Source organism: Diadema setosum, chromosome 9, assembly GCF_964275005.1.
Source record: "Diadema setosum chromosome 9, eeDiaSeto1, whole genome shotgun sequence".
Taxonomy (NCBI): Eukaryota; Metazoa; Echinodermata; class Echinoidea; order Diadematoida; family Diadematidae; genus Diadema; species Diadema setosum.
In genome coordinates, this window is record NC_092693.1 from 8335965 (window position 1) to 8359292 (window position 23328).

At 39.1% G+C, this 23328-nt stretch overlaps 1 protein-coding gene across 1 annotated transcript; it reads right to left on the reverse strand.

Moving 5' to 3' along the window:
* Nucleotides 1-217: 217 nt before the first annotated feature.
* On the reverse strand, nt 218-15030 carry LOC140232808 (NFX1-type zinc finger-containing protein 1-like). The gene is made up of 5 exons (XM_072312924.1): nt 14738-15030; nt 9696-9874; nt 3672-7970; nt 2233-2335; nt 218-1171 (listed from the first exon to the last, which is right to left on the reverse strand). Exons 1-5 carry the CDS (start codon nt 14756-14758, stop codon nt 218-220), a joined length of 5556 nt encoding a protein of 1851 aa, XP_072169025.1. The 5' UTR covers nt 14759-15030.
* Nucleotides 15031-23328: the final 8298 nt, after the last annotated feature.

Sequence of the window (23328 nt, forward strand, 5' to 3'; positions counted from 1 at the left end):
CATCTTCAGCAAGCCCATCAAAATGACTTCTGCATTAAGGACATCAACAAAAAACACAATTATATTTCATTTAATTTCTTTTTGTTATCATATCAAATATTCCATTTGATTTAAAGATTTGCAGATGCATCACAAGTCCATGCTTTGCCTTTTGGGTCCCGTCCTATATTGACATCGAGTCATTTATATGTCTCTTCTTCAAGAATCGTTATCACAGCTATAACATGAGGTCGCGCAGGTCAAAATTTGCCATGTTTGCCTGCTCGGACCATGCTGCATGGCGAGCCCCGTCCATTTCTGATGCAAGCCTGTTGTCATCTCTCAGTCTGTGATTCGCCCCTCCGATTTTGCTTCCACATTCTGGACAAGTGCTTTCAACCGTCGCCCCACCGCAATCCCCAATGGCGTAAATATGGCCCTGTGGACACTTGAACCAGTGCCCCTTTTGCAACGCTAAGGCAGAGACGATTTCTCTCCGTTCAGCTTCAGTGATGCCAAGTCCATCAGATTTGGTGGCAATGACTTTCAGGAGCTTCTTTGTGTCATCTAGTGCCTCCTTAGTCAGATATGTGTCGGCAAGCAACACGTGTTTCACTTCTTTCACCTCCTCCGCAGCCTTCGTACGTGCCGTAGGTTTGGTCGTCACTAAAGTGAGCAATTGTAGACCTAAGTGGCCCCTCGTGGCTTCGCTGTTTGCGTCTGTTACTTGTTGTGGCGACATTCTCGTGATATCCCCTCGGCAGAGCCAAACCTTCATTGCAGCCAGATCTGCTCTCAGTGATGCAGCCAGTTCCTTTTCGTCGGCTGGCAAATGAAGCAAGTTAAGTTTCTTCTCAATCTCTCTCAGCTCCTTCAAAACGACAACTCTGTTCTTCACGGAATTGACTTGATCCCAGCTCAGACTGGAGGTCTCATCCACGGATTTGAGGAAATGCCGAGCGTCCTCTTTCCGGGGGAAGAGTCTCTCTTCTTTTGCAATGGCCAACATGCTCATCACCTCAGTCTCTAATGTAAGATCGCGCTCGAGTTGTTCACGAGTGAACTCGATGTTTTGTTTGTCACCGAAAGTCTTCCGTTTCACAGCTTCGACGTCGTTCAGAGCTTGTTTAATTGCATTACCATAACGCAAATTGCGCCTGACTGGTGTCTTGCATCGTGGACAACCCTTCAGCTGTTAGAACCAAAACAAAGAATAGGAACACTTACAATGATGTAGGTTGGAATTGTTTTCACTATCAGATTTGACGAATAGCATTGCTGTCCCAGATGAAATTTGCTAATTTCAATCGTTGATGCTGTTATTAAAATTTCTGTTTAAGTTACTTCATGAATGCTATAATAGGAAAGAAATATAGGAAATAAACATATCATCATGTACAATGAATTCACTTGAAAGACTCAGTATATGTTAACATTTAGTGAAGAATACTTTTAGAACATTTTCTTCAAACGTGTGTGATTCATTTTACACATTGCAATGTAAAAACACAAGTACTAACAGAAATTTAGAGGACATCATTCGTTGTACTCATATCTGCCAAAGAAACAAGGAAACAGACCAAAAGAGTTCCTGATAGGATGTACGAAAATTCTGTCCTCGAAGTAATGTAAATTTCAATCACTACAACTGACTGGCCTGTTAATAAGTGCCTGATTTCATTGTGTTGGAATATGCAATCTCAATATCTCCTGATTCTTTTTATATTAAATCTCATACATAATATATTCATCTGCATGAATATGTAAGAAAATATAATGTTAGTCGCTTTTATCTTAATGGTTTGCCGAACCATTAAGATGAAAGCGACTAACATTTATATTTGGTATGGAAGTGGTACACAGCCAGAACTATTTTCGAACCAGATGTTCTATGCGAATGCAAGCACATCTTAGTACATACATTGATAACCATCAGCAAGTCCAAAACTCCTCTTTTGTGGAAAGGAGTATTATGCTCTCCTATTAATTCTTACCTTGAATGATCAAGTACCATTTAGATATCATGGTGCATCACCTAACTTTCGTGAATTTCTGCCATACTGACAATCTCTGTTTCATCCTCAATTTTCCCTTTCTTGTGAAAGAGTATCTGTCTGTATACCTGACCGTGTGAGGTAATATTTCAATCAACAATAACGATATTCATGGGACTGCATGGAACAAGTATGTTAATGGTTTATAATAATACATTGTTATTCATCCAATTTCCGTTATGTGCAATCTCCAATTTACCTGAATACTAACAGCATCTCCGGCGGTATCACTGTCCTGCGTCATCCAGCGGTCAAGTCCTTTAACTTCGATCACGTGACCACAGTCTTCCAATTCAACGAACCTAGACAACGCGTAAGCACATTTCCTTCCTGTTACTTCAAGACCTACGAGTATGGGCTGGGCGCAAATGCTTTTGAGGGTGATTCTCACAATTGACAGCTATCATTGAAAAGACACGATCCTGATGGATTACAGGTCGAATATAATATGTCTTCGATTATCTATGACATTCAACAAATACTCAGCGAATGTCATAACTTATCGTAATTGTAGAATTACGTTCATTTCACATGAACAGATATATACAGTATGCCGTAATGTCTAAGAACTTAAGCAGGGCTGATTTCAATGGCAATATCTGAAGACTGGAAACCACAGTTTAAACAGATTCCTAGTTGCACCCGACTTTCCTTTTCAGACTAATGAAAATCTTTAAAGTAAAACAAATAACGAAAAAGTCAACATTTTACTGCTGCTACGAAGATACGGATAAAAAAAATGCGAGAGTGTGCACAAAATGTGAAAAACAAACCACCAATTAAATCAATTATAACACATGATATAATCAAACTATCAAAAAGTGAAGAAATGAAAAATTAAGTTGAATGCACAAAATGTGTAATCGAATTTTTCTTTATCATGCGCAAGCAAATTATCATCATCCGGAGAATATATTTTTCTCTTACAAGTCACTATAGGGGTAAACTGAAGCGTAATCTCGTGCTGGACCAGTCTATGGCTCTCACTTAAGACACTTCCCAGGGCCTTTTTTCTTAACGCACACAATTCACAGAATCTGCGTTCTTGAAAGTGTGAGAGACCACAATGCAATACTTTTGCGGGTTTTTTTTTTATTAGTTGTCTCAATGTTTCTTACAAGAGCACAGAGCAAATAGGGATCCCCTCCTTAAAACCTCGCTTGATATTGAAGCTCACAGTTGATACTCTTTCCCCTTTCTCTTCATTGCACTGCTACTGATATCTGCACAAAGTAGATTTCCCTCAGTTTTCTCTACTTCCCTCCTTTATCAATCTTCTGCCTGAAAGGTTGTCCATGCGTATCCTCTGACAAGGATAACACCGAGTAAATATCAAATTCTGCTTCGATGACAGTTTTGTGTATTTCATTTCATTACATTTGCCATTTATCAAGCAGTCACTGTATTAGAACATCTACTCAAGAAAACGAAACAAAATACATATAAACCATTTCACCGTGTCACAGGTTTGAAAAGTATAGAATTAGTGTCATTTTGAAACAAGATGTTTTTGGTTAAATATTGTGTCTTGTACTTTATGTGAATATAAACCAACGACTGTGTGTAGGATTTATCTTTCAAAGTATCATCACGTTGAAGGGTAAAAAGAAAATCAAAGCAGTCGATTAATTAACTCACCGAGCATGTGGCTCATCCTCATCTCCGAAGAAGATCTCCGTAACTTCATCTTTGTTACAGATTCGGCACAGTTTAGGGCAGGGCTCTCCGCATACGCCGATACAAGGATGATTGCACTTCAGCATTTTGTCACAAGGGTACATACAAGGACGTCTGTCACAGGGCTCTCCGCATTTCTTCCGGCATTGGAAATGCTTACACCTCCATGGGCATATCTCTGCACATGGAACACATGGTTCGCCACACTTCTTCCTGCAGCGGCTGTGTATGCATCGATTCTGACATATGCGACCGCATGGAGGGCAGTTGGTCGCGCATGTCTCTTTGCATGGGTGACCACATACAAGTGTACGATCACACTTCTGGCGACACATTACGTGCAGTCGACCACGGTAACAGGAGCCGCAGGTCCCACTACATCTGTGGTCACAGCTTAGAAGGGCATTGCATCTTTCCGGGCATGATTCGGGACCAGCAGAGCATTTGGCGCGAACTCTATGTTTGCAAGGCCATGAAGACCTGATAACAAGCTCTTCACATGCCACAGTACACGTTTTTCCACAGGAAGACTTGCATGAATGGCCACATGGTAGCTTTAGAGGACATGGGTGTTCACATGTGACATCTGCTGAGTGTTGATAGCACATTACGAGTTGCATATGGCCACAGGGAAGTTTTCTCAGGTCTTTTTGGGTGCACATCTTGTCACACTTGTTGAAGCAGCGTTGAGAACATCGATGACCAGCCCTACAAATGATCTTTGTACATGGTTGCATGCATTTGTAGTTCTCATGCTTCCTATCTGTCGGATGACATGGCATTCTACACATATGACCACATTTAAGACGAGCTTCACAGGCCAGAGTACAACCACCTTCAGGTACATTTTCAAAGTCCTTTGAGGATGCCACCTTTGTTCTGGTTAGAGGGTGGTTTTTGCATTGCAATTGCAAAGCCTTACCAATGCTGCCTGTCATTTGGAGACACTTGACGATGTCTGTCCACAGACCCCTCCCTTGTTTGCATTGCTCTGCAAGAAGCTTGAGATTTCCGATACAATACAGACCTTTCCTCGCTCTGGATAGTGCTACACAGATTCGGTTCTCGGTTGTAAGGAAACCAACACTACCCTCTTTGTTGCTTCGAACAAGGGACAAGAGGATAATGTCATTTTCTTCACCTTGATAGTTGTCAACGGTAGCTACCCTTACACCTTTGAAATCATTACGCGAAGTCTGCCGTTTGAAATTAAACAGTTGGCCTGTGTACGTTGTCAGAATGGTGATTTGTTCTGGTAGATATCCTTGTTGAAGGAGATATCGACAGAGTGCCATTATGAACTTTGCCTCGTGAATGTTTGCGTGGCTCCTCGTTTCATCGTTTGAGTCTTCAGCTTCCTCATGCTGAATGAAGAATATGTTCTTGGTCACCCCTTCGATATCCTCCAGGTGCATAACGGATTCATGATCTTCTAGGTTTGGATACAATTTGTGCAGCTTCATTAGCCGAGAAATTTCCGGCCTCATTCTATGCTGTAAGTTTAGTCGTTGACATGGAAACTCATTCTTAATCATTCGCTCAAAGAGAGAAATGTCAAGATGATACTCTCTGGCTAGTTTGTACACAGTTGGATTGGGCCGCAGCTGTTGGTGATCTCCAATCAAGACAAGATGCTGGCAAGATACCGTCAGGGCTGTTATGATATGGGCCTCTAGGACTTCTGCTGCTTCTTCCACAATAACGATGCGTGGCTTAATGCGCTGGAGGAGAGTATGACACCTGGCTGCTCCCGTCGTTGTCATGCCTATCACAGTAGCATGACGAAGGATTTCAAAGTCCTCTTGGCTGCGAGCTTCTCTTAGCTCTTGACAAAGGTCGGAGAACTCTCGCTGCCTGTGAATCAACATCCTTTGCGATTCTCGTCGATACCTATGGATCCAGTAGCGATAAAGCCGCCAACGATTTCTACTCTCGCGGATGTTCCACACATTGGTAATCCTCCTCGCCTCATCGTCAGTCATTTTTTCAGTACCCCGGAGATTTCTGTGTAGCTCTTGCTTTCTCTGTCGTTGAGTACGGCGGTCAAATTGCCATCCGTCTGCTTGATGAATGTTATCGAGATCGTTCAAGTGGAAAGCCAGTGAATCGTCCTCATTGTCAGTATCGCTTAACGTCACGTTCGGTTGGGGATCGTCTATGTCCAGGATCCTCATTTCTTCGAGGATGTCAGCTTCTTCAAGAATGTTGAATTCACCCTCATCATCCTCATCTGCCATTTCTGCATCGATGGGCTCGGCTTCGTCTCCTAGAGGTTCGCCTCCTCCACCTGGAAGTTGTTCATTGCCAAAATTAAGATTCATATCGAACAAAAGCCAGTCGACAAGCCGAGATGCACCATACCCTTGTGAGAAATTTCCGAACGTGAGGCTTCTGTAGTGACGTTCATCCATGTATGGTGACAGAACTCTCTCGTGAAGAAGCCCCTTTTTGGCTGCATTCATTTTGTCTTGTGAACTTTTGATTTCCCTACTAAGACATTCGATCTCCCCTCGCACTTCTCCAATTCGTCGTCGAACGTGACGAGGCATTTCTTCCCGCAGTTTGGAGCTTCTCAAAGAATTCAAATTGAATCGTTTCAAAGCTTCACTTGAACTTCTACCGCCCACGCGTACAATTCCCTCGCAGTTGTATTCTGCAACTCCTTCCAAAAATTGATCCAGGGCATGGTTTGTGTAGCATACCAGAAGAATCGGTCGGTTTGAACGACTCCTTTGGCCATCAAGCAGTTGGTGTTCAATCCAAATGTTCTTGTTTTCAAGTAACGTGTGGACAATTTTAAGTCCTATGTACGTCTTACCTGTCCCCGGGGGTCCTTGTATTACAGCCATTTCTTGAGTGAGAGCCGCTTTCACTGCCTGAAGTTGTGATTCATCCAAGCCTGTGTCTACCGCTCTCTGCCAGTCACGATTATCCAGGATTTTTGATGCTTTCAGTCTTCTCTTGATTGCATTAGCGTTCGGGATTGAATCAGACACAAGTGGCGATAGGTCATATTCAGTTGTTCTGTCTTGGCCAATGTAGGCTGGAGGACCAACTGTGCTTGAGACGGAAAGTATATAGTCAGGGAGCGGGAGGGTCTCTTCCGTGACACTTTGAAGTCCTTTGAGGACGTGTCTGTATGCCTCAAAGTAAGCGGAAGACTCAGCCATCACGAAAGTTTTATCGGAGAAAATTTCCACGATTTCCTCGTCACGCTCAAGCTTTATATCTACGAATCCCTTTTCAAGATCCTGAGGTGATCTGTTGGCAATTGTCCCAAAGATCAGAGTCTTGAAATCATCTGGTGTCAGAATTACAAGTGAACCGAAGATCAGTCGCTTCGAAGCCTGCCAACGAATGCCTTTTAGTCTTGACTCATCAAAGTGCATTCGAAACGTGACCCCAGTTTGAGTGTACAAAGGCTCCTCTAGTGTAACATCATGGTATATGCGAATGTCCTGAAGTCGTTTGCTGCGCTTTCCAGGTCGTGATGTCTCCTTTTTGTATTCCTTGATTCCTTCCCTGAGGGGATATATGAAATCTTCACGAAGAAGTCGAAACTGCACGTCCAGATAATGATCCGCATCCTTGTATTCACCCTTTTCAATGTTTGCTCGCAAGTACGGCCGGACAGATAAATCTGTAAGTTCTTCTGACTTGGGAAGTACGCTGATATCGCGAAAATCATCCGGCGGCGGTTCAGAAGGCTCGACGGGACCTCTGGCTCTATCTTCCCTCTCCTTATCAATTGTGGCTTGGAATTCTTTCAGGACGTTCACATCCCTTTGAATCTCGTCATCTACTATGATGCCTTTCTGCTCAGTGTATCCTATGACATCTTCAAGGAGCGTTGATGATACACATAAGTCGCTCCGGTAAGTTGGGCGGCGTTGATGAATCTCACAAAGCACTTTGGCGATGTCTTGTATACATCTCGGTATCTTCCTTATTCTACTCTTATCTCGCTCTGTTCTCATCGCGATGAGATGTCGCGGTAGGTGCTTTGTCAGAAACGGGGACCTTCCCAACATGTCAATAAGCATATTGATTGTTTGTGCTGCGCCGTGTGCCTGTAAGACGTGATTCAACACTTGGAACAGCAGCGCCACAACGTCGTATCGTATTTCGTCCATGTGCAGCAGTTTCTCAAGTCCTTTCTTTAGAGAACTAAGCTGAACGGCTGCTTCATCAGGGTCCTTTTCCAACAGTGACTCTATTGTCTTGTAACCCAATGGTTTCACCGTTCTTGTCCAGTTGGCACTAATACAAATAAATAAAGGAAAGCACATACAGCTCATATTACACAGCAGCAGATAAAGCCCGTTTTATTTGTATAATTGCTTCCCAATTTCGCGTCCGTTGTAAAAATCATATAGTTTTAAACATCGACTGCGGACACGACAGTCTAGAGAGAAGCAATAAAATAAAACGATAAAATGAAATGAAGAGAATGAAATGGAATGAAATGAATGAAATAAAATGAAATAGAAATGAAATAATAATGACAAGTATACCCATGCGTGAATCATTCCTTATAGGTGAAGTATTATGTTTATCACGGGAAAATGATCTAGGAATCTGTCGGCATTTAAAGGACAAGTTCGCCTTCATATACATGTGGACTGAGTGAAGGCAACAATATTAGTAGAACACATCAGTGAAAGTTTGGGGGAAATTCGACAATCCGTTCAAAAGTTATGAATTTTTAAAGTATCTGTGCAATCACTGCTGGAGGAAAAGAGTACTACAATGTATGATGTCACATACGTACAACAATATAAGGAAAATAAAAAGAGAATTTCACAAAATTAGATTTTTTGAATAAAGTGCACATTTCTTTGACATGTTACTGACTTATGTTAGGGGTAATATTATTTCCCCTGACTTCCGAAAGAGAGAAGTCGAGTGTTCTTTTATAATGTGAGAAAAGTGAGAATATCTTGAATTTTCTTTATATTTTCTTTATATAGTTGTACTCATGTGACATCACAAGCTATAGTAGTCTTCTCATCCAGCCGTGACTGAGCAGAAACTTCAAAAATTCATAACTTTTGAACGGATTGTCCGATTTTCCTCAAACTCTCATTGATGTGTTCTATTAATATTACTGCATTCACTCAACTCACGTGTCTATGAAGTTGAACTTGTCCTTTAAAGAATATAAAATGTCTGACAGCTTATGAAAGTACAATGTAACCACATTATTACGAACCGATAGACATATTTGACATGAGCTTAGATCATAAGGCAAAGCTATGGCAAAAGGTTTCATGTCATTGGCATGAGGGACGGGTCAGCTGAGGCTCTGAACTGCTGAATGGAGCAGAAACAAGAAGCCAATGCGATATCGTAACTCTTTACTTTTTGACAGAGGGAAAATCATGTTGTAAGTAGAGGTGAATTAACGTAATCATCGTTAAGAGACGAATTCTCCAAAGCAATGTCTCTTAAAATGCAGTTGAGGCAATTTACATAACGTCAGTATCATAACTACTTTCATCCTTGCTTCTAGTAATGATCGCAATTTGATATTTTGGTAGCACTCCTACTGGAATTGCTTGTACTGATAACAAATTCTCTATATATTGATAACGATAATATTTCCCATTCACTGGCAATGATTCAACATCAATATTGCTTAAGCAAATTGGGTGCTGCGTGAATGCTATACAACCCCGCCATCTCAACACCAGTAATGTCATTAACATCTACTATCACCAATATCAGACTGTCATCATGAAGTATACCATCATTGCTATCACGAAAGCGGGATACTTGCACCACCATGGGTTGATGGTATCGGCGATAATACATGCCTGTACGACTTATCTAAGCCTAATCAGTATCTTCATGTCCATTAATATAATACTTGTTTCAGTTATTTTGCATTAAGATTGCTTGTGTCCTCATCATTTCTTTAGTATTATTTCATCGTTAGTATACGATTCCTGCGACGTTAACTCAAACACCATTAATAGAGCCCACCTGTCTCCTTGGGCTTGGTCAGCTCCTCGAGCGTCACCACGTTCGAAGCCACGCCCCATTCCTTCACCCCTATCTTCACGTCTCCTCTCCCTTCCGCCTCGGTACGTCCCACGTCCACCTCTTCCTCTGCCACCTCTGCCAGCTCTGTGGCGATCTCTGGCGTGGTCCATTTTATCAACCTTGGAGTTTGCATAGACAGGTTGGCATAAAGCATATCATTATTTGTGATATCTAACCCCTATACACAGAACCCGACGTAAATATGCTTATCTTCAAGGATGCGTGTTCCAGGGTTTGTATGAGATTGATTCTCTATCCTCATACAACTGAACAAACATTTATACATGTAAAGAGATTTTAGTAGTTCATTTTTGGCTTATACCCATAACTTAAGATGTATTGCATCAGAGTCTTTCCGTCACGTATTTCACAATATTTTGTCTGCGTTCTGAAGGGAATTAATGATACCAGTCTGTCTGGCTTAATTGGATTATCCTCCCCCTTACTGAGGAATGTTTATATACTTCAAAACATATACTTATATTTTCTTCAAATACTATTAAAAATCGGCTTCAAAATGTGCTCCCTTTAGGTCCACAGTACATCTACACAAAATGAGACGACGGTTTCCCATGATTGGCAAGAAAGTGGAATGGTGAAATTACATGTTTGAAAGTATGATGGCACATAATAAAATTATACATTCCTCGAACCAAGTTTCATTTGACCGTTGACTCTTGGCCTCTGACAACACGGCCCACAACGTTTTCATAATGATCATTATCTGGTAATTATGTACATCAATTTCATAACAGTGTATGGGCCATTTTCAAAATATTAAAAAACAGTAACATTTTTAACAATTTCCCTGTAGAATTTGGACGCATGGCCACAACATTTTACCAACAGAATGATAGTCGGGTAGTGCAGGTGCATGAATTGAGGTTTATTACATGTATGCTTTGAATCATTTTCAGTGTATGGAGAAAATAGTTTTAATCTAAGCATAAAATGTATCTCTAGCACTTAAAAATGACTTGACGCCATGACGAAAACTTCTTACGAGATTCGTTGCTAAGTTGAATGACGATAAGTCGAGTCATTTTAAAAATATAGAAAAAAAGTAAAATTTAAGCATTTTCCAGTTAGCAATGACCTATCAGCTTTCCTCTCTGTCCGTTGACTCATGTATAAACTAAGTTGCATGAAAATACTTTCAAACATTGTCACAGAAAATAATCTACATTCATATCTATTTCTAAATAATCGGTCGTATGATTTGATTTCTCCCCATGTTCAGATCTCGGAGCCATTACTCGAAAACAACTCCTTCAACTTGTAAAATCAACCATTAAAGATAATATAAAGTTTTGTTACCTCAAAAGTTTCCCTGAGTTTCCTTGTCTTAGTTTGTGTTTCAGGTTAAATACCTTTCATATAACTAACACTGTGAGACTTACTCGCCCCAAAGTGCTCTCATGTCTCACTAATCATGCAATAATGGTTTCGTACAATACGTGTATATTGATTGTCGCGGTACCGCGTCGAGTCAAACTAACGGTTCGTTCGAATTTTTCAGTGCTCGCTCTGCTCTGGTACGAAACCATTATTGCATGATTCCTACGACATGAGAGCACTTTGGGGCAAGTAAGTCTCACAGTGTTAGTTATTATGAAAGGTACTTTAACCTGAAACACAAACTAAGACAAGGAAACTCAAGGAAACTTTTGAGGTACCAAAACCTTATGGTGCATAATGTCCTACTAGTATACCACATTTTCTGTATAGTCGCCTGGGGTCAGAAGGCATTTTCACATCAGCCCGACAAAAATCCAAGCTCGAGATATTTTTCGCGATCGCACATTAGCGCGCTATTTCATTTCCTATCCACATCGGCCCGAACATTATCAAATAGCGCGCTAGTTCGCATTAATTATCCTGCTATTTCGAAAATTTCCCGAGTTGGACTCGAGAAATTTTCTCGATCAATTAGCGCGCTAATTTGCATTCATATTATCAAATAGCGCGCTATTTCGTGATCGGGTTAATGTCCCAAGTCAGAAAATAGCGCGCTATTTCGAAACATCGTGCTGATGTGAAAACGCCTAGAAAGATCACTTTCCCGTGATCCCGAGAAGAAATTCTTTTCGCAACTCTTTGTATCCCCTAATTAATGTTGGGTCTGTTTGATTGTAATGATTACATATGGACAACTATATGGACAACAACTAGGCCTACGTGCGGAAGACAACCCTAGGTACTTCCATTGGGAGTCAGTTTTGATCAACGCCTGATAAACATGGAAACCACAAAGGCGGCAGAATGTAGTGCTAAGTTATGTTGCCAGAGTCCCAATATTTATTTTGTACCGGATACTATTTTGTTAGATGTTTGAAATGTCACGCAGCTAGCAAACAATAACGACATGTTCAAATTGTACTCAAGTTTGAATGAAGGAATATATATAAAGTATTTTTTAAACAACATAAGAAAGAGTCTATGATTTGGAAACCAGTAGAAATAGATAGAATACAATGAAATACTTATAAAGTTAAAGTTAAACATGTTGAAGTTGTTGGTTCAGTTTTCATATTTTAACATGATATGATTTTTACCAGTCTTAATGCTAGTGACTGGTCGTAAAGACGTAATAACGACGTCAAACGTTTGGTTTCTTCATCGATCATGAAACTTCCTAAGATTGAATCTAATATGCAAAAACTTGTGGAAATAAGGAAAACATCAATAATTACAATATTTAAATGCTGGGGTTAAACTTAAGGGTGCACGTCACGAGACCGACACCAACGAGTCATACAGCCCACAAGTCATACAGCTCACAAGTCATACATACAGCCCACGAGTCATACAGCTCACAAGTCATACAGCCCATGAGTTCGACACTAAGCCAACAAGGCCCACGAGACCGACATATTACCCGCCGTGTTGTATCTGTCGAACTCGTGGGCTGTTTTTACCTAGTGTCGAACTCATGGGCTTTCTTTGCCTAGTGTCGAACTCATGGGCTGTATGACTAGTGAGCTGTATGGCTCATGGACGGCCTGTTTTCAATGTCGAACTCGTGGGCTGTATGACTCGTGGGTGTCGGTCTAGTGGGATGACCCCAAATTTAAATTGTGTCAAAAATAGTACACTTTATTGTTATTTTATTCAAACTATTCCAACTTGTGCTATGAAGACATATTATTTTCATATTCTAATTGGGCTGATTGCAAAATTGTGACCTAGTTTAGTAACCATGTCATGGAGCATGACAGATTTTTGCCAGTATAAAACGTAATTTAACAGTCCGGTATTGGGATAGGTGGTAGGCATAGGTACAGGTACTGGTTTTAGGACTTTAGGATTTGGTTAGGTTAGATTCAAAAGGAGTTGTATAAAAGATGCACACAGCTGAAGTTGAAATTAAAGTTGAAGTTTATTGACTCAACGACCCTCGTGTGGTATGTGAGTACAATACCAATTGCAAATTAGGGCCTATTATGTACAAAACAGAATAATTTCAAATTAAATTTTATGAACAGTGCAGGCATTGCCAGATGCAAATAATCATAGAAAGGCTACAAAGAATAGGGCCTATACTAAAACAAACGAAACAATGAACTGTACAGTAACTATACAGTGTTATGATAAAAAGGACATTATTACTTTACAAAACCTCGCTGTGTTCGACAAAGTCTTTTTCTTAGTGGAATAAAACAATCGCTTGTATTAAAATATGTTCGGATATTTCATAATGATATTTCTTGAGAAATGTTTTACGTTCCATCTTAAAGGAGGGACATACAAACAAAATAATGGAATTCAACACCAATATCCTTTTTCGAACAATGAGTACACGTACGCTCAGTTCTTGGAATGTCTTTGTAACGCCCAAACCCTATTGGAAGCCTATGATTGAGGCAAAGAAAATGTGTTAGAGATTTCCTATTACTTTCATTAAGACGAATCAGGTTTATTTCAAAGCATGATTTCTGCTTAAAAATTCGATAAACAGCGCATTGATTGTTTAACTCAATATCACTGTCCAACTCCAGCTTTTTGACTCATATCTTTATTTTTTTCCTTTTTAATGTAGATAAAGACAGGATACTGGGTTGACTCTCCACATGTCAGAAAGGCCTATAAAAGCTATCAATAACATTCTTCACTTTGAGAATCCAACCCATCTGATTTTTCCCTTTCGTAAAGGAGAAATATTCAAAGCTATATAAATATAATGCTTTAGCTGATTTCCCAGTTTGTTTGATACGAGACAGAACATCAGCATTCGACAATTTAGTTAGCGACAGTTTTATTTTTTGTGTATATCTCCCAAGTTCACCGTAAATCGTACAATTGGAAGTTCTTTGTTCAGACCAAGCAATTCTTTACTTCATGTAAAGTTTTTTTTTCTTACTCTCTAAAAAGAATCGAGAGACAATATTTACTCTTGAAAGAATGAATTAAAAAAAAGAGTGAATTTAAAGTGAAATTGACGTGAATTTTGAGTGAAAATGTTCATTTTCACTCATTTTGGAGTGACCTCAGGGATCACTCGAAGATTTTGGAGTCGTGTAAACGACATGTTTATGATTTTATTCTGATATGACATTATGTCTTTAAAGTAGTAATTTAAATGTCATTAAAACTTCTTTGTATGATCACCTAGATGACAGACGTCACAAGTATGACGTCTTTTTTACTTCTTCCATTCTTCGAGCAAAAATACCTTAGTTTATAAGACGTCTAAATGACGTCCATTTTCTTTGTCTATTTACGTCAAAAAAGACGACATACATGACGCTTTTCTGACGTCTAAATATGACGTCTTTTTTACGTCTTCCATTTGAGCAAAAGTACGTCTTATTGTCGACCGTTTACGACGTCTTTCTGACGAAAGCGATGACGTAAAATATTGACATCATTCTGACGTGTCATCATACTATATGCTTGCAGGGATGCTCGGGCCTGAATATGATAACCTTTTTGATTTGGACTTTGTTTTTTGTTTCACTTAGGCCTAAAATATGTTGACTTACCTGCCGTCGTATTGGTTGCATACAATTTCTCTACAGGATTTGACAAAGCCTACATCAGAATATAGGCCTGTGTGCTCTTCATGGCTGGGATGGAAGGGCGCGCCGTCGTATCACAGAAAGCAATGCTATTGTGGTTATATCAATCCCATCTCCACAGGTAAACGTGTGCCCTTTTCATCGAGTATCAAACGCTCAACATGAAGTCACCTGCTTGTCAAAAGATCAGTCACAATTTCCGAAATTGCACAATTTACGAGAGAATTCTCGCTGTGGATAGCAAGAGATTTCTGAACAACTAGATCATAGAGCCAAAACGTTGCCGAGTGAATTTGACGCTGAGCACTGACATTACAATGGAAGGGAGATCGGTACATGTATACTACGCCGCGTTGATTGCATAGTGGGTTTTCCCACACGATATAAATAGCCCGACGTGTCGCAATCTGCAAAGTTAGTGCAGTCACAACACTCGTGACTTTGACCCGTCAATGTGATTTAGGATATGTGTTGATTAAAATAAAAGATACAGCAAAGCAAGTGTTTGTTCATATGCTTTTATTACAAAGCTGGCATTTTATCACAGGAAATAATGTACGTGTGGGGTGAGAGAAGTCATGACAGTCTCAATGTCATAATTAGGCCTTATTTGGAATCGATGATACACGCAATATGGGCCTTCTTCGACAAAATGCTATATAGTTTCACCTTGGGAGAAAACATTGGCACGAGGGTCTAAAACTTGAATAATGTAACAACCAGCTACAAGTACAATATCTTCAAAAGACTCCATCACAGGAGCCGTAAAAGTCTCTCTACGCCAGCAAAACGGGTCCCACACCCCTCGGCGTATCAATGATGACCACGAATGGCGGCACCCTACGACAATCCGACCGAGGGGATTTTGGATTCACACCGTCGAAGTATGAGGGCGCTATATCAGAAATTCACACAAGCTTACATTGGTAATGGGCTGTCAATTTTACGAATTCAAAGTAATAATTTTGTGTCCATCTTAGTAGGCCTACTGTGTGACTATCGCTCCTGAGTTATATGAGTATCTGTCAGGGTTTTTATTTTTTCTGCCTCTTTTTCCTTTTCACATTCTGTGTAATCTGTTCTCAAATATTTATCAAAGATTCAGTTTGTGCTTGTTTTGAAATGTTTTCCAAGACGTGTTTCGACATTGGGTCTACTTTATGCTCTCATCACTGCCTTCTGGTGCGTAAGTCCAAATATTTATAATTATAAAGCCAGATTTGAAAATGTGTGGAATTCTCTTTATACACTACTTTGTTTGTATTGCTCTTTCCCAATGTTCGCATGACACGACATCACTGTTTTATAGTAGGTTTCCAGCAGTGACGTAATAATATACTATAAACCAAAACTTATAAGCCAGAAAAAAAAATCATAACTTTTAAACGAATGATTTGATTTTCCTTAAACAATGCAAATGTGTACAATTGATATTTCTGCATTCGTTAAATCTACATTATATTTTTTGCTTTATTTTGAAGAGTTTGTTCGCAAAACTCGATAAGTCCATATTTGCCAAATGGAGATATTAAAGGTCAAGAGAAATAAAGAGAACAATAAGAAATTTTTTGCTTCTTTTACAAAAATGTACCTTTATAATAGTAGTGACCAATATATCATTCAAAATGTATTATCTTGTACTTTTTGACGGAGACTGTACTTCAAAAACTTCAAAAATGTACTTATCGGTTTTTGCGAACAAACTCTTCTTTTGTTTTTTTTTTTTGTGTTTTGTTTGGGGTAAATTCCCTTTTGATATCTTTTCTTGTGGAGATTAACCATGGTGGCAATCAAAAATGAAAATGTTAAAACTCAATGTTGCCAGGATTATGTACGAGTGTATGTATGCACGAGGGCACGTGCACATACACACACACACACACACACACACACACCGAAATACACACAAAATGAATCATTTTGTTTTATTTAGTATTATTTCACTGAGTATTTTACTCAGTATTGTAATGCATGCGCGAAGCTATGGACATTTCTTGTAATAGGGTTTGTCCCCAACATCCCTCGCCATCCCCTCTATATCCAAGTTAGAATTCAACACGATGTTCAAAATGGCTGTCGAAAACAGAGCAGAGTAGATATCCACAGATAGATATACCACTGGAAGAATTGATTCTAGAATCGGTGTTCGATTTGTTGATAAAAGATCCTACTGTTGATTGTACCATATGAAAATTTCTTAATTAAGCCTAAAATATGCGGAGATATCATTACTTTTCTCAGAAAAAAATTATTTTAGAAACAATTTTGTTATAACGAAGATTTTTTAACATTTTGTATATTCAACAAAGGTTGTTCATACTAATTAACATATTTATTCTTTATATCCCTAACTCACATTTTTTGAACTATTTTGAAGCACTTATGCTGATTTTTTTTTTTTCATCTGCAAAATAATGTTAGATAATGCCTTTATGATTTCATCAAAATTGAAGCCTTGTTAAAAAGTTGTATTTGATATACTTCAGTACGTTATATCAATTACTGTAGTCGCAACCACTAGGTCTATGCGTATATATTGAGGAACCAGGTGATGTCATCTGCTGTTCGTTTTTCCGAAGGTTCGTAAACCTGAAACAAGCAAATTCCCTATACTTAGAGGTTCGTTAATCCGAAAATGAAAAAGGGTTCGTTAATCCGAACATTTGTGGCGTTATTCCGGAGGTTCGTTATTCCGAAGATTCGTTGATCCGGAAATGAAATTCGGAATAACGAACTTTCGGACTAAAGAGCCTTCGGAATAACGAAGGTCTTCGGAATAACGAACAGTAACCCTTACAAGTCTCCCATTGATCTGCACATTAATCTCCTTCAAAATGTCTTGCTTTAACCTCAAACTGAATAAGTCATGATATATTTTTCTGGCATTATATGTCGTTATATCCCAAAGCAACAAAGCAGTAGATAAGTGGCGTCGTATAAAGTTGCTAAGTTTTCTATCGTATTAAACAAGTGATTTCAAATACATTTTTTTTTTTTTTTTGTGGTACAAACCATTGGGAGAAAAACTGAGCGGTGATGGCAACATCGCCTTCAGGCTTCTATTATACGTAGCTTTATATGATTGGTTGCAACCAACGTCGGTATTCAATGACAAATTTCAAATTCTAAGATGCCAAACATATTTTTTTTAAAGTCTAATTTCGATGAAATTTTTCCCAGTCTCTTCGTTCGATTATTCTCTAGTTTATTTAGTTTAAACATGCTGTGGAATTCCACTTGAACAATTTTCATGTGTTTCATCTATTATCTACTTACTCAGTTCCATGTTACCCTGTACTATGAATATCAAGTTCAGCTATAATCCTGTATGATTTGTTGTATGAATAGTCTCTAATGTACTAATACAAAAAACATGTAATGGTAGTGTCTGTCTGGAATGCGTGGATTACAAAGTCGAGCAAAAGGGAGACCAGTGAAGTCTTTATTGCTCTTTGATTGACTGCTTCAATTGATAGTGGATGGGCACAGAGCAGTTTGCATTTCTTCGTGGAGCTTGTACTGATTGCATGCCCCCCCCCCCCCCCCAACACATACTACACACACACTTTTTTGTTTCTTCTTTTCTTTTTTTTACCCTGTAAATGGTAAAGAAAATTGCTCTTCAGCCATGTTTGCTCATCATGTGATAAAGGAAGTGGGACCAGAAATTTGAAGTGCCCCCTCCCCTCCATACTTTTATAAACGCAGCGCTGGCCCTGAGAAGAACACATTATGAAAGGAGGAAGGATGTCTGTTCCCACGTCCCTGCTCCTTCACCTCCTTCACTGAGCTGGTGTTACATTAGCCCGACCAGACGCTGTTACGCTATGCGAAAACAGCGTCTGACGAGCGCGGCATGCAGCCTCAAAGTGAGGAACCTCAACACAACTAGCACTACAAAACTTAGGAAAATGTATACTTTTCTCCTTTAAACAGAATACTTTACTCACGTTAAATGCATGTTTCTATTACAGAAGAATAGTTCGCCACACTGGGTCCATGGAGACCACTTGCGATAAGTCCGTGGAACAAATAAATGACACTTTCTGGCGCAATTCCTGACCGTCGGTACGTCGCGACGTACCATGTACAGCGACTGGGCTGTGTATAGTTAGGCCTGGCGTGAAAGATTGTGTACCGTGTGGACATGCTGGATATGATGATCAATTTCGGTAAGTTTCATTGCGTACATTTGAATACTGATAGCATCAGATGTAGAGTAAATATTGAAAAGTATACTCGTTGAGTTTGAGGTGACGAAAATGATGTTAAGTATCAAAATTCAAAGCTATCGTAATACGATTACGTCGCTCTCCTAGTGGTTGGTGGTCGCGCGCGTACAGCCCTGTCGCGACGTACCATGTACAGCGACTGGGCTGTGTATAGTTAGTGTTACATTTATACGGGTGTAGGATGCCAGCTGAGGAAAAACGAGTACGGGACCCGAACGGCAAGTGAAGCTAGCACGAGAAGGAATTGGGGGCTTTGAGTATAAGAAACAAACAAACCGGCACCAACAAACGATAATCATCAACAGAGTATTGCATAAAATAATTTGAGTCGAGATAGCGTTCCATACGTGTACTCTACCTCTCTGCTGCAGCTCTGACGGCATATGCATGCAGTACTGTATTGTCAATGATTTCAGTGTATGGACTGCGCTTGCTGGAATACAACGACAACCAATCAAGCAAGCTTCATGGTATGATATACGGTACGCGTATATCGTATACGCGGTACCTTCATTCAGAAGCACCGCACAACCACCATTTCAGCTGGGAGTATTTAATCTACTAGAGTATATGGGTCCAGTATATGTGATTCTTCTGGTACAAAGTACCCTAAATTTCCAACCCAGGATAGCCCAAAGGACATGTATATCCATGACGCATATACTACAGTAAAGGGCTTTAACTGTTTAAGTCAAGACCTAGAACATTCTAGTAAGTAGACAATATCTCATGCAATGCGTTTGCGTCTGCATGTCGATATAACAAGCCTAACTACGAATAATCATGGTAATGCCAATAATGGCAATGCCAGTGTAGCAGTGCCAGTGATCATGGAGTTCTTATTCAAATGCTGAACGTCATTGCTACCTGAGCGATGAGCTGTGCCTTCACTCTTCTTTCTTGCGCTTGTAGGGATGGATAACAATTTAGAATCTTACATGTTACTACTAACATTAGTACTACAAGGTCTATTTATAGTATTAGTTTTTGAAACATGGCTAGCTGTGACACTGTGTCTGTAATCATTAGACTCGGTACAGTGCTTGTTCTGTGTTATGATGGTCATTGCAGATGAAGGCTAACGACGTAACGTTAGCGGTTAGTATTGAAGAAGGCATATCTTCTCTTAATCATTTCAAGCTTCGGTCAACTATGAGTGTTTGTGAGAGTTATCAGGTAAAATTACAGCACAGAAAATATCATTGTCTAACTCTACATGTATGTTAAACTTTTCAGTGCTACGTCACATCAGTAAAACCCCAGCCCGGCCCGGGGCATGGGTGGGTGCTGCATTGTAAAAGTTGAACCACTGGCACTCTGTGGATGTGGGAGCCAAAATGGGAAGCATTCTCGGGCTGGTCGCAGTTACACGTGCATCAGTGGGCCTACCGACTGTACTTCGACACATTTACACATTGTAAATTTAGATCAGGTCTTGTCAGTTACAGTCAACTGAATTCATTTTCAGCACTAGTGCAATGGAATGTCAGTTTTCTAGTACTTAGATCTATCGTAATTTTTGTAATTTTTATTAATATATTTTGGACTCAAACAGATTAGAAGAGACAATTATTGTATTGTTTAATAGAGCAACAACTACAGTGATTCTAAATTTCTATATCTGGTTACTTAGTCTAGTTAGGAGTCTACCGAAAAATAAACGATCAGTCATAGATGTATATACCTGTGCTGTTCATGCGATGCTTGTTTGCACTTTGTAGGACAGGGGAGTTTATATGTACACTCGGCAAAAAAAGAAAGTAAACACTTTTTCGAGGTCATATTTTTCATAGAAGATTTTTATGAAAATCAATGTATTATATACCGTAATAAAGGTAATTTAATTGGCTGTTAAGCTCATAGGTTAATTAAAAAGAAAATTTTATGATTGAGTGAGCACATTCGTTTTTGTCCTCCAAGGCACAAAATTAGAAATTGCAAAAATTGACATGTTCTCTTTCATTTGCAAATGCCCTTCACGATAACATTGATAACAAAAGTCCAGTTTAAAACATTGAGAGGCATGAATGAAATATAAAAACAAGTTTTTGTTCTCTTTATCTCGTTATTACCTAAAAGAAAAACAAAGTGGGAAACTAAAGGGGAAAAGTAAGAATTTTCTGTCAAGTCAAACTTCAAATGACATAGGGAATAAAAAGCATAAAGATGGTTAAATGAGCAGAATTTCTTTATTTATTTCATTTAAACTAGTGATTTACAATCCATGTGACAATTTCAAGAACCAAACATTATTAACAATTTCCTAATTTGAAAAAAAAAAAATCTCAAATTTGTACCATTTTTTTTTTATTATTACTTCTCTTATTTCATTTTAATTTAGATTTGACATAAGATGCTTTATTTTCCTCCATTATTTTTAGCCTTCATTGGTCTTTTAGGTAAATAAAGATATCATAGAGATCAACGGTTTGTTTTTGCAACTTGATTCATGTTTCTTTTTGTGTGAAATTTGTTTTTGTTCTCATTGTTCTATGGAAGAGCACGTAGGCATGAATGACAACTTGTTCAGTTTTGCAATTTTTGCTTTTGTGCCCTGGAAGAGAAAAACAATAGTGTTCACTCATGTTTTAAGTTTCCCTTTTTGTTGACCTACCAGGTTGATAGCCAATTCAATTACCTTCAATATGGTATATAATACACAGCTTTCAGCCAAATATTCTATGAGAAATCTAAACTTGAAAAAGCGTTTACTTTCTTTTTTTGCTGAGTGTACATACATGTACCTTGCAAAGCTCAAATGAAACAACAAGTACTAAACTTTAAGTTTGATCAAGTCAAATGACAGAAAAAAAAGTGCAGTTTATTTGCGTGACAAGAAACTAGCACAAAAATGAAAGTTCACAAATTAATTTTTTTGCTTGTAGTATGCGCCTATTATATTTTTATCTCTGTGGTTCAACAGAATTAATGTGAAATTCATATTTACCTGACTGAGCATGAAAACTTTTACACATAAATTTCCATTTTTACAGTATGAATACAAGAGACTAGAAACTTGCATGTCTTGCTCTGGCTGTTGTATCATACTGTAAATGTGGAAATGTTCGCGCATTTTGCACAACCAGACACTAGTGCGAAAAATAAAAGCACGCAAATATTTTTACTTACCATATTTGTTCCTGTGCGTGATGTCTTGATTCCGCAGAATTAAAAACACGCGAAACTCTTCTTACCCGGCTAAGCGCAAAAAATTAGTGGCGCGAAAATATCCACTTTTACAGTACTACAGTTGAACCTCTTGTATCCGGACAAGTCGGGACCGGGGCTCATCCGGATAAGGGATTTGGCCGGATACGGGAGACTCAATGCTTTACACATGTACATATACATACACATGTACTGATGGAGCCCATTGTAGTACCACATGTAGTAATGTGTATACTGCAACCTTTTCATTGTTACATTTGGGGATGTTTGGGGATGTTAAAATGTCTGAGGGAAAGCAATATGGAAGGAAATTTGATGTAATGTATGTTAATCATGTTGGAAGTAATATGTAATTCATGTGTGTTTGAGTAGGAGTTCTCAAGGAGTTGGGGATCCCCCTTTCCTCCCGTAGTTATAAAAAAAAAAAAAAAAAAAATCACGGCGAGGTTGCGTCCGTATAATAGAGAGATCCGGATAAAGGGAGGCCGGATAATAGAGGTTCAACTGTATTTCCTTCTGGATTCTGAAGACAAAAGTAGGATAGTGGGTTGGGTGTCCGGACACGTAAGACGCGCATACTGACTTCAAATATTTTACTTTGAATACGCATTTACACACAGCTCCTCACTGACAAACAACTGTTTACGTAGGCGCGTCATTGTCAAACCAGACGCACTTTACAGTACGCGTCCGATCCCACAACCTGTCCGGACACCCAATGACTGGGTATAAAATGCATGGTATATACAGTATATATGTTGGTATTTCTTGAACACATCAACAGCTGCAGGGTTATTGAGATGAAAAGAGTCATGTGATGCACATAGCCATAGGCCTCCATGCCTACTCATTTGTTCTCTTCTCCAGTGGGCAATGTTGGGTTGGACATTGAAGGGCTGCCTAATATGTAGTCTCAGAAGAAGAAAAAAAAATCTAAACTTCTGAGAGTTGAAGAAAAACTCAGTGATATGATTTCAACACTTCTACCTACATTGTATTAAATAACAGTGTAATCTGAGCCTGACCAGCTGTGTGTTCACTCACACATTTTGAATGGGGTGTTTCACAGAAGCTCACTGTTTCAAGAAAAAAAAAAGTGAAACCATAACATCTTGCAGTACAAATGATGTATGTCCAGCACAGAAGTAATATTAC

Excerpts from the sequence above, each read along its gene's own strand:
- LOC140232808 (XM_072312924.1), bottom strand. The coding sequence starts at position 14,758 with ATGCAACCAATACGACGGCAG. Across the intron at positions 7,971-9,695 it reads GACCAAGCCCAAGGAGACAG|TGCCAACTGGACAAGAACGG; the intron begins GTGGGCTCTATT and ends TATTTGTATTAG. Across the intron at positions 2,336-3,671 it reads GAGGATGAGCCACATGCTCG|GTTCGTTGAATTGGAAGACT; the intron begins GTGAGTTAATTA and ends CGCGTTGTCTAG.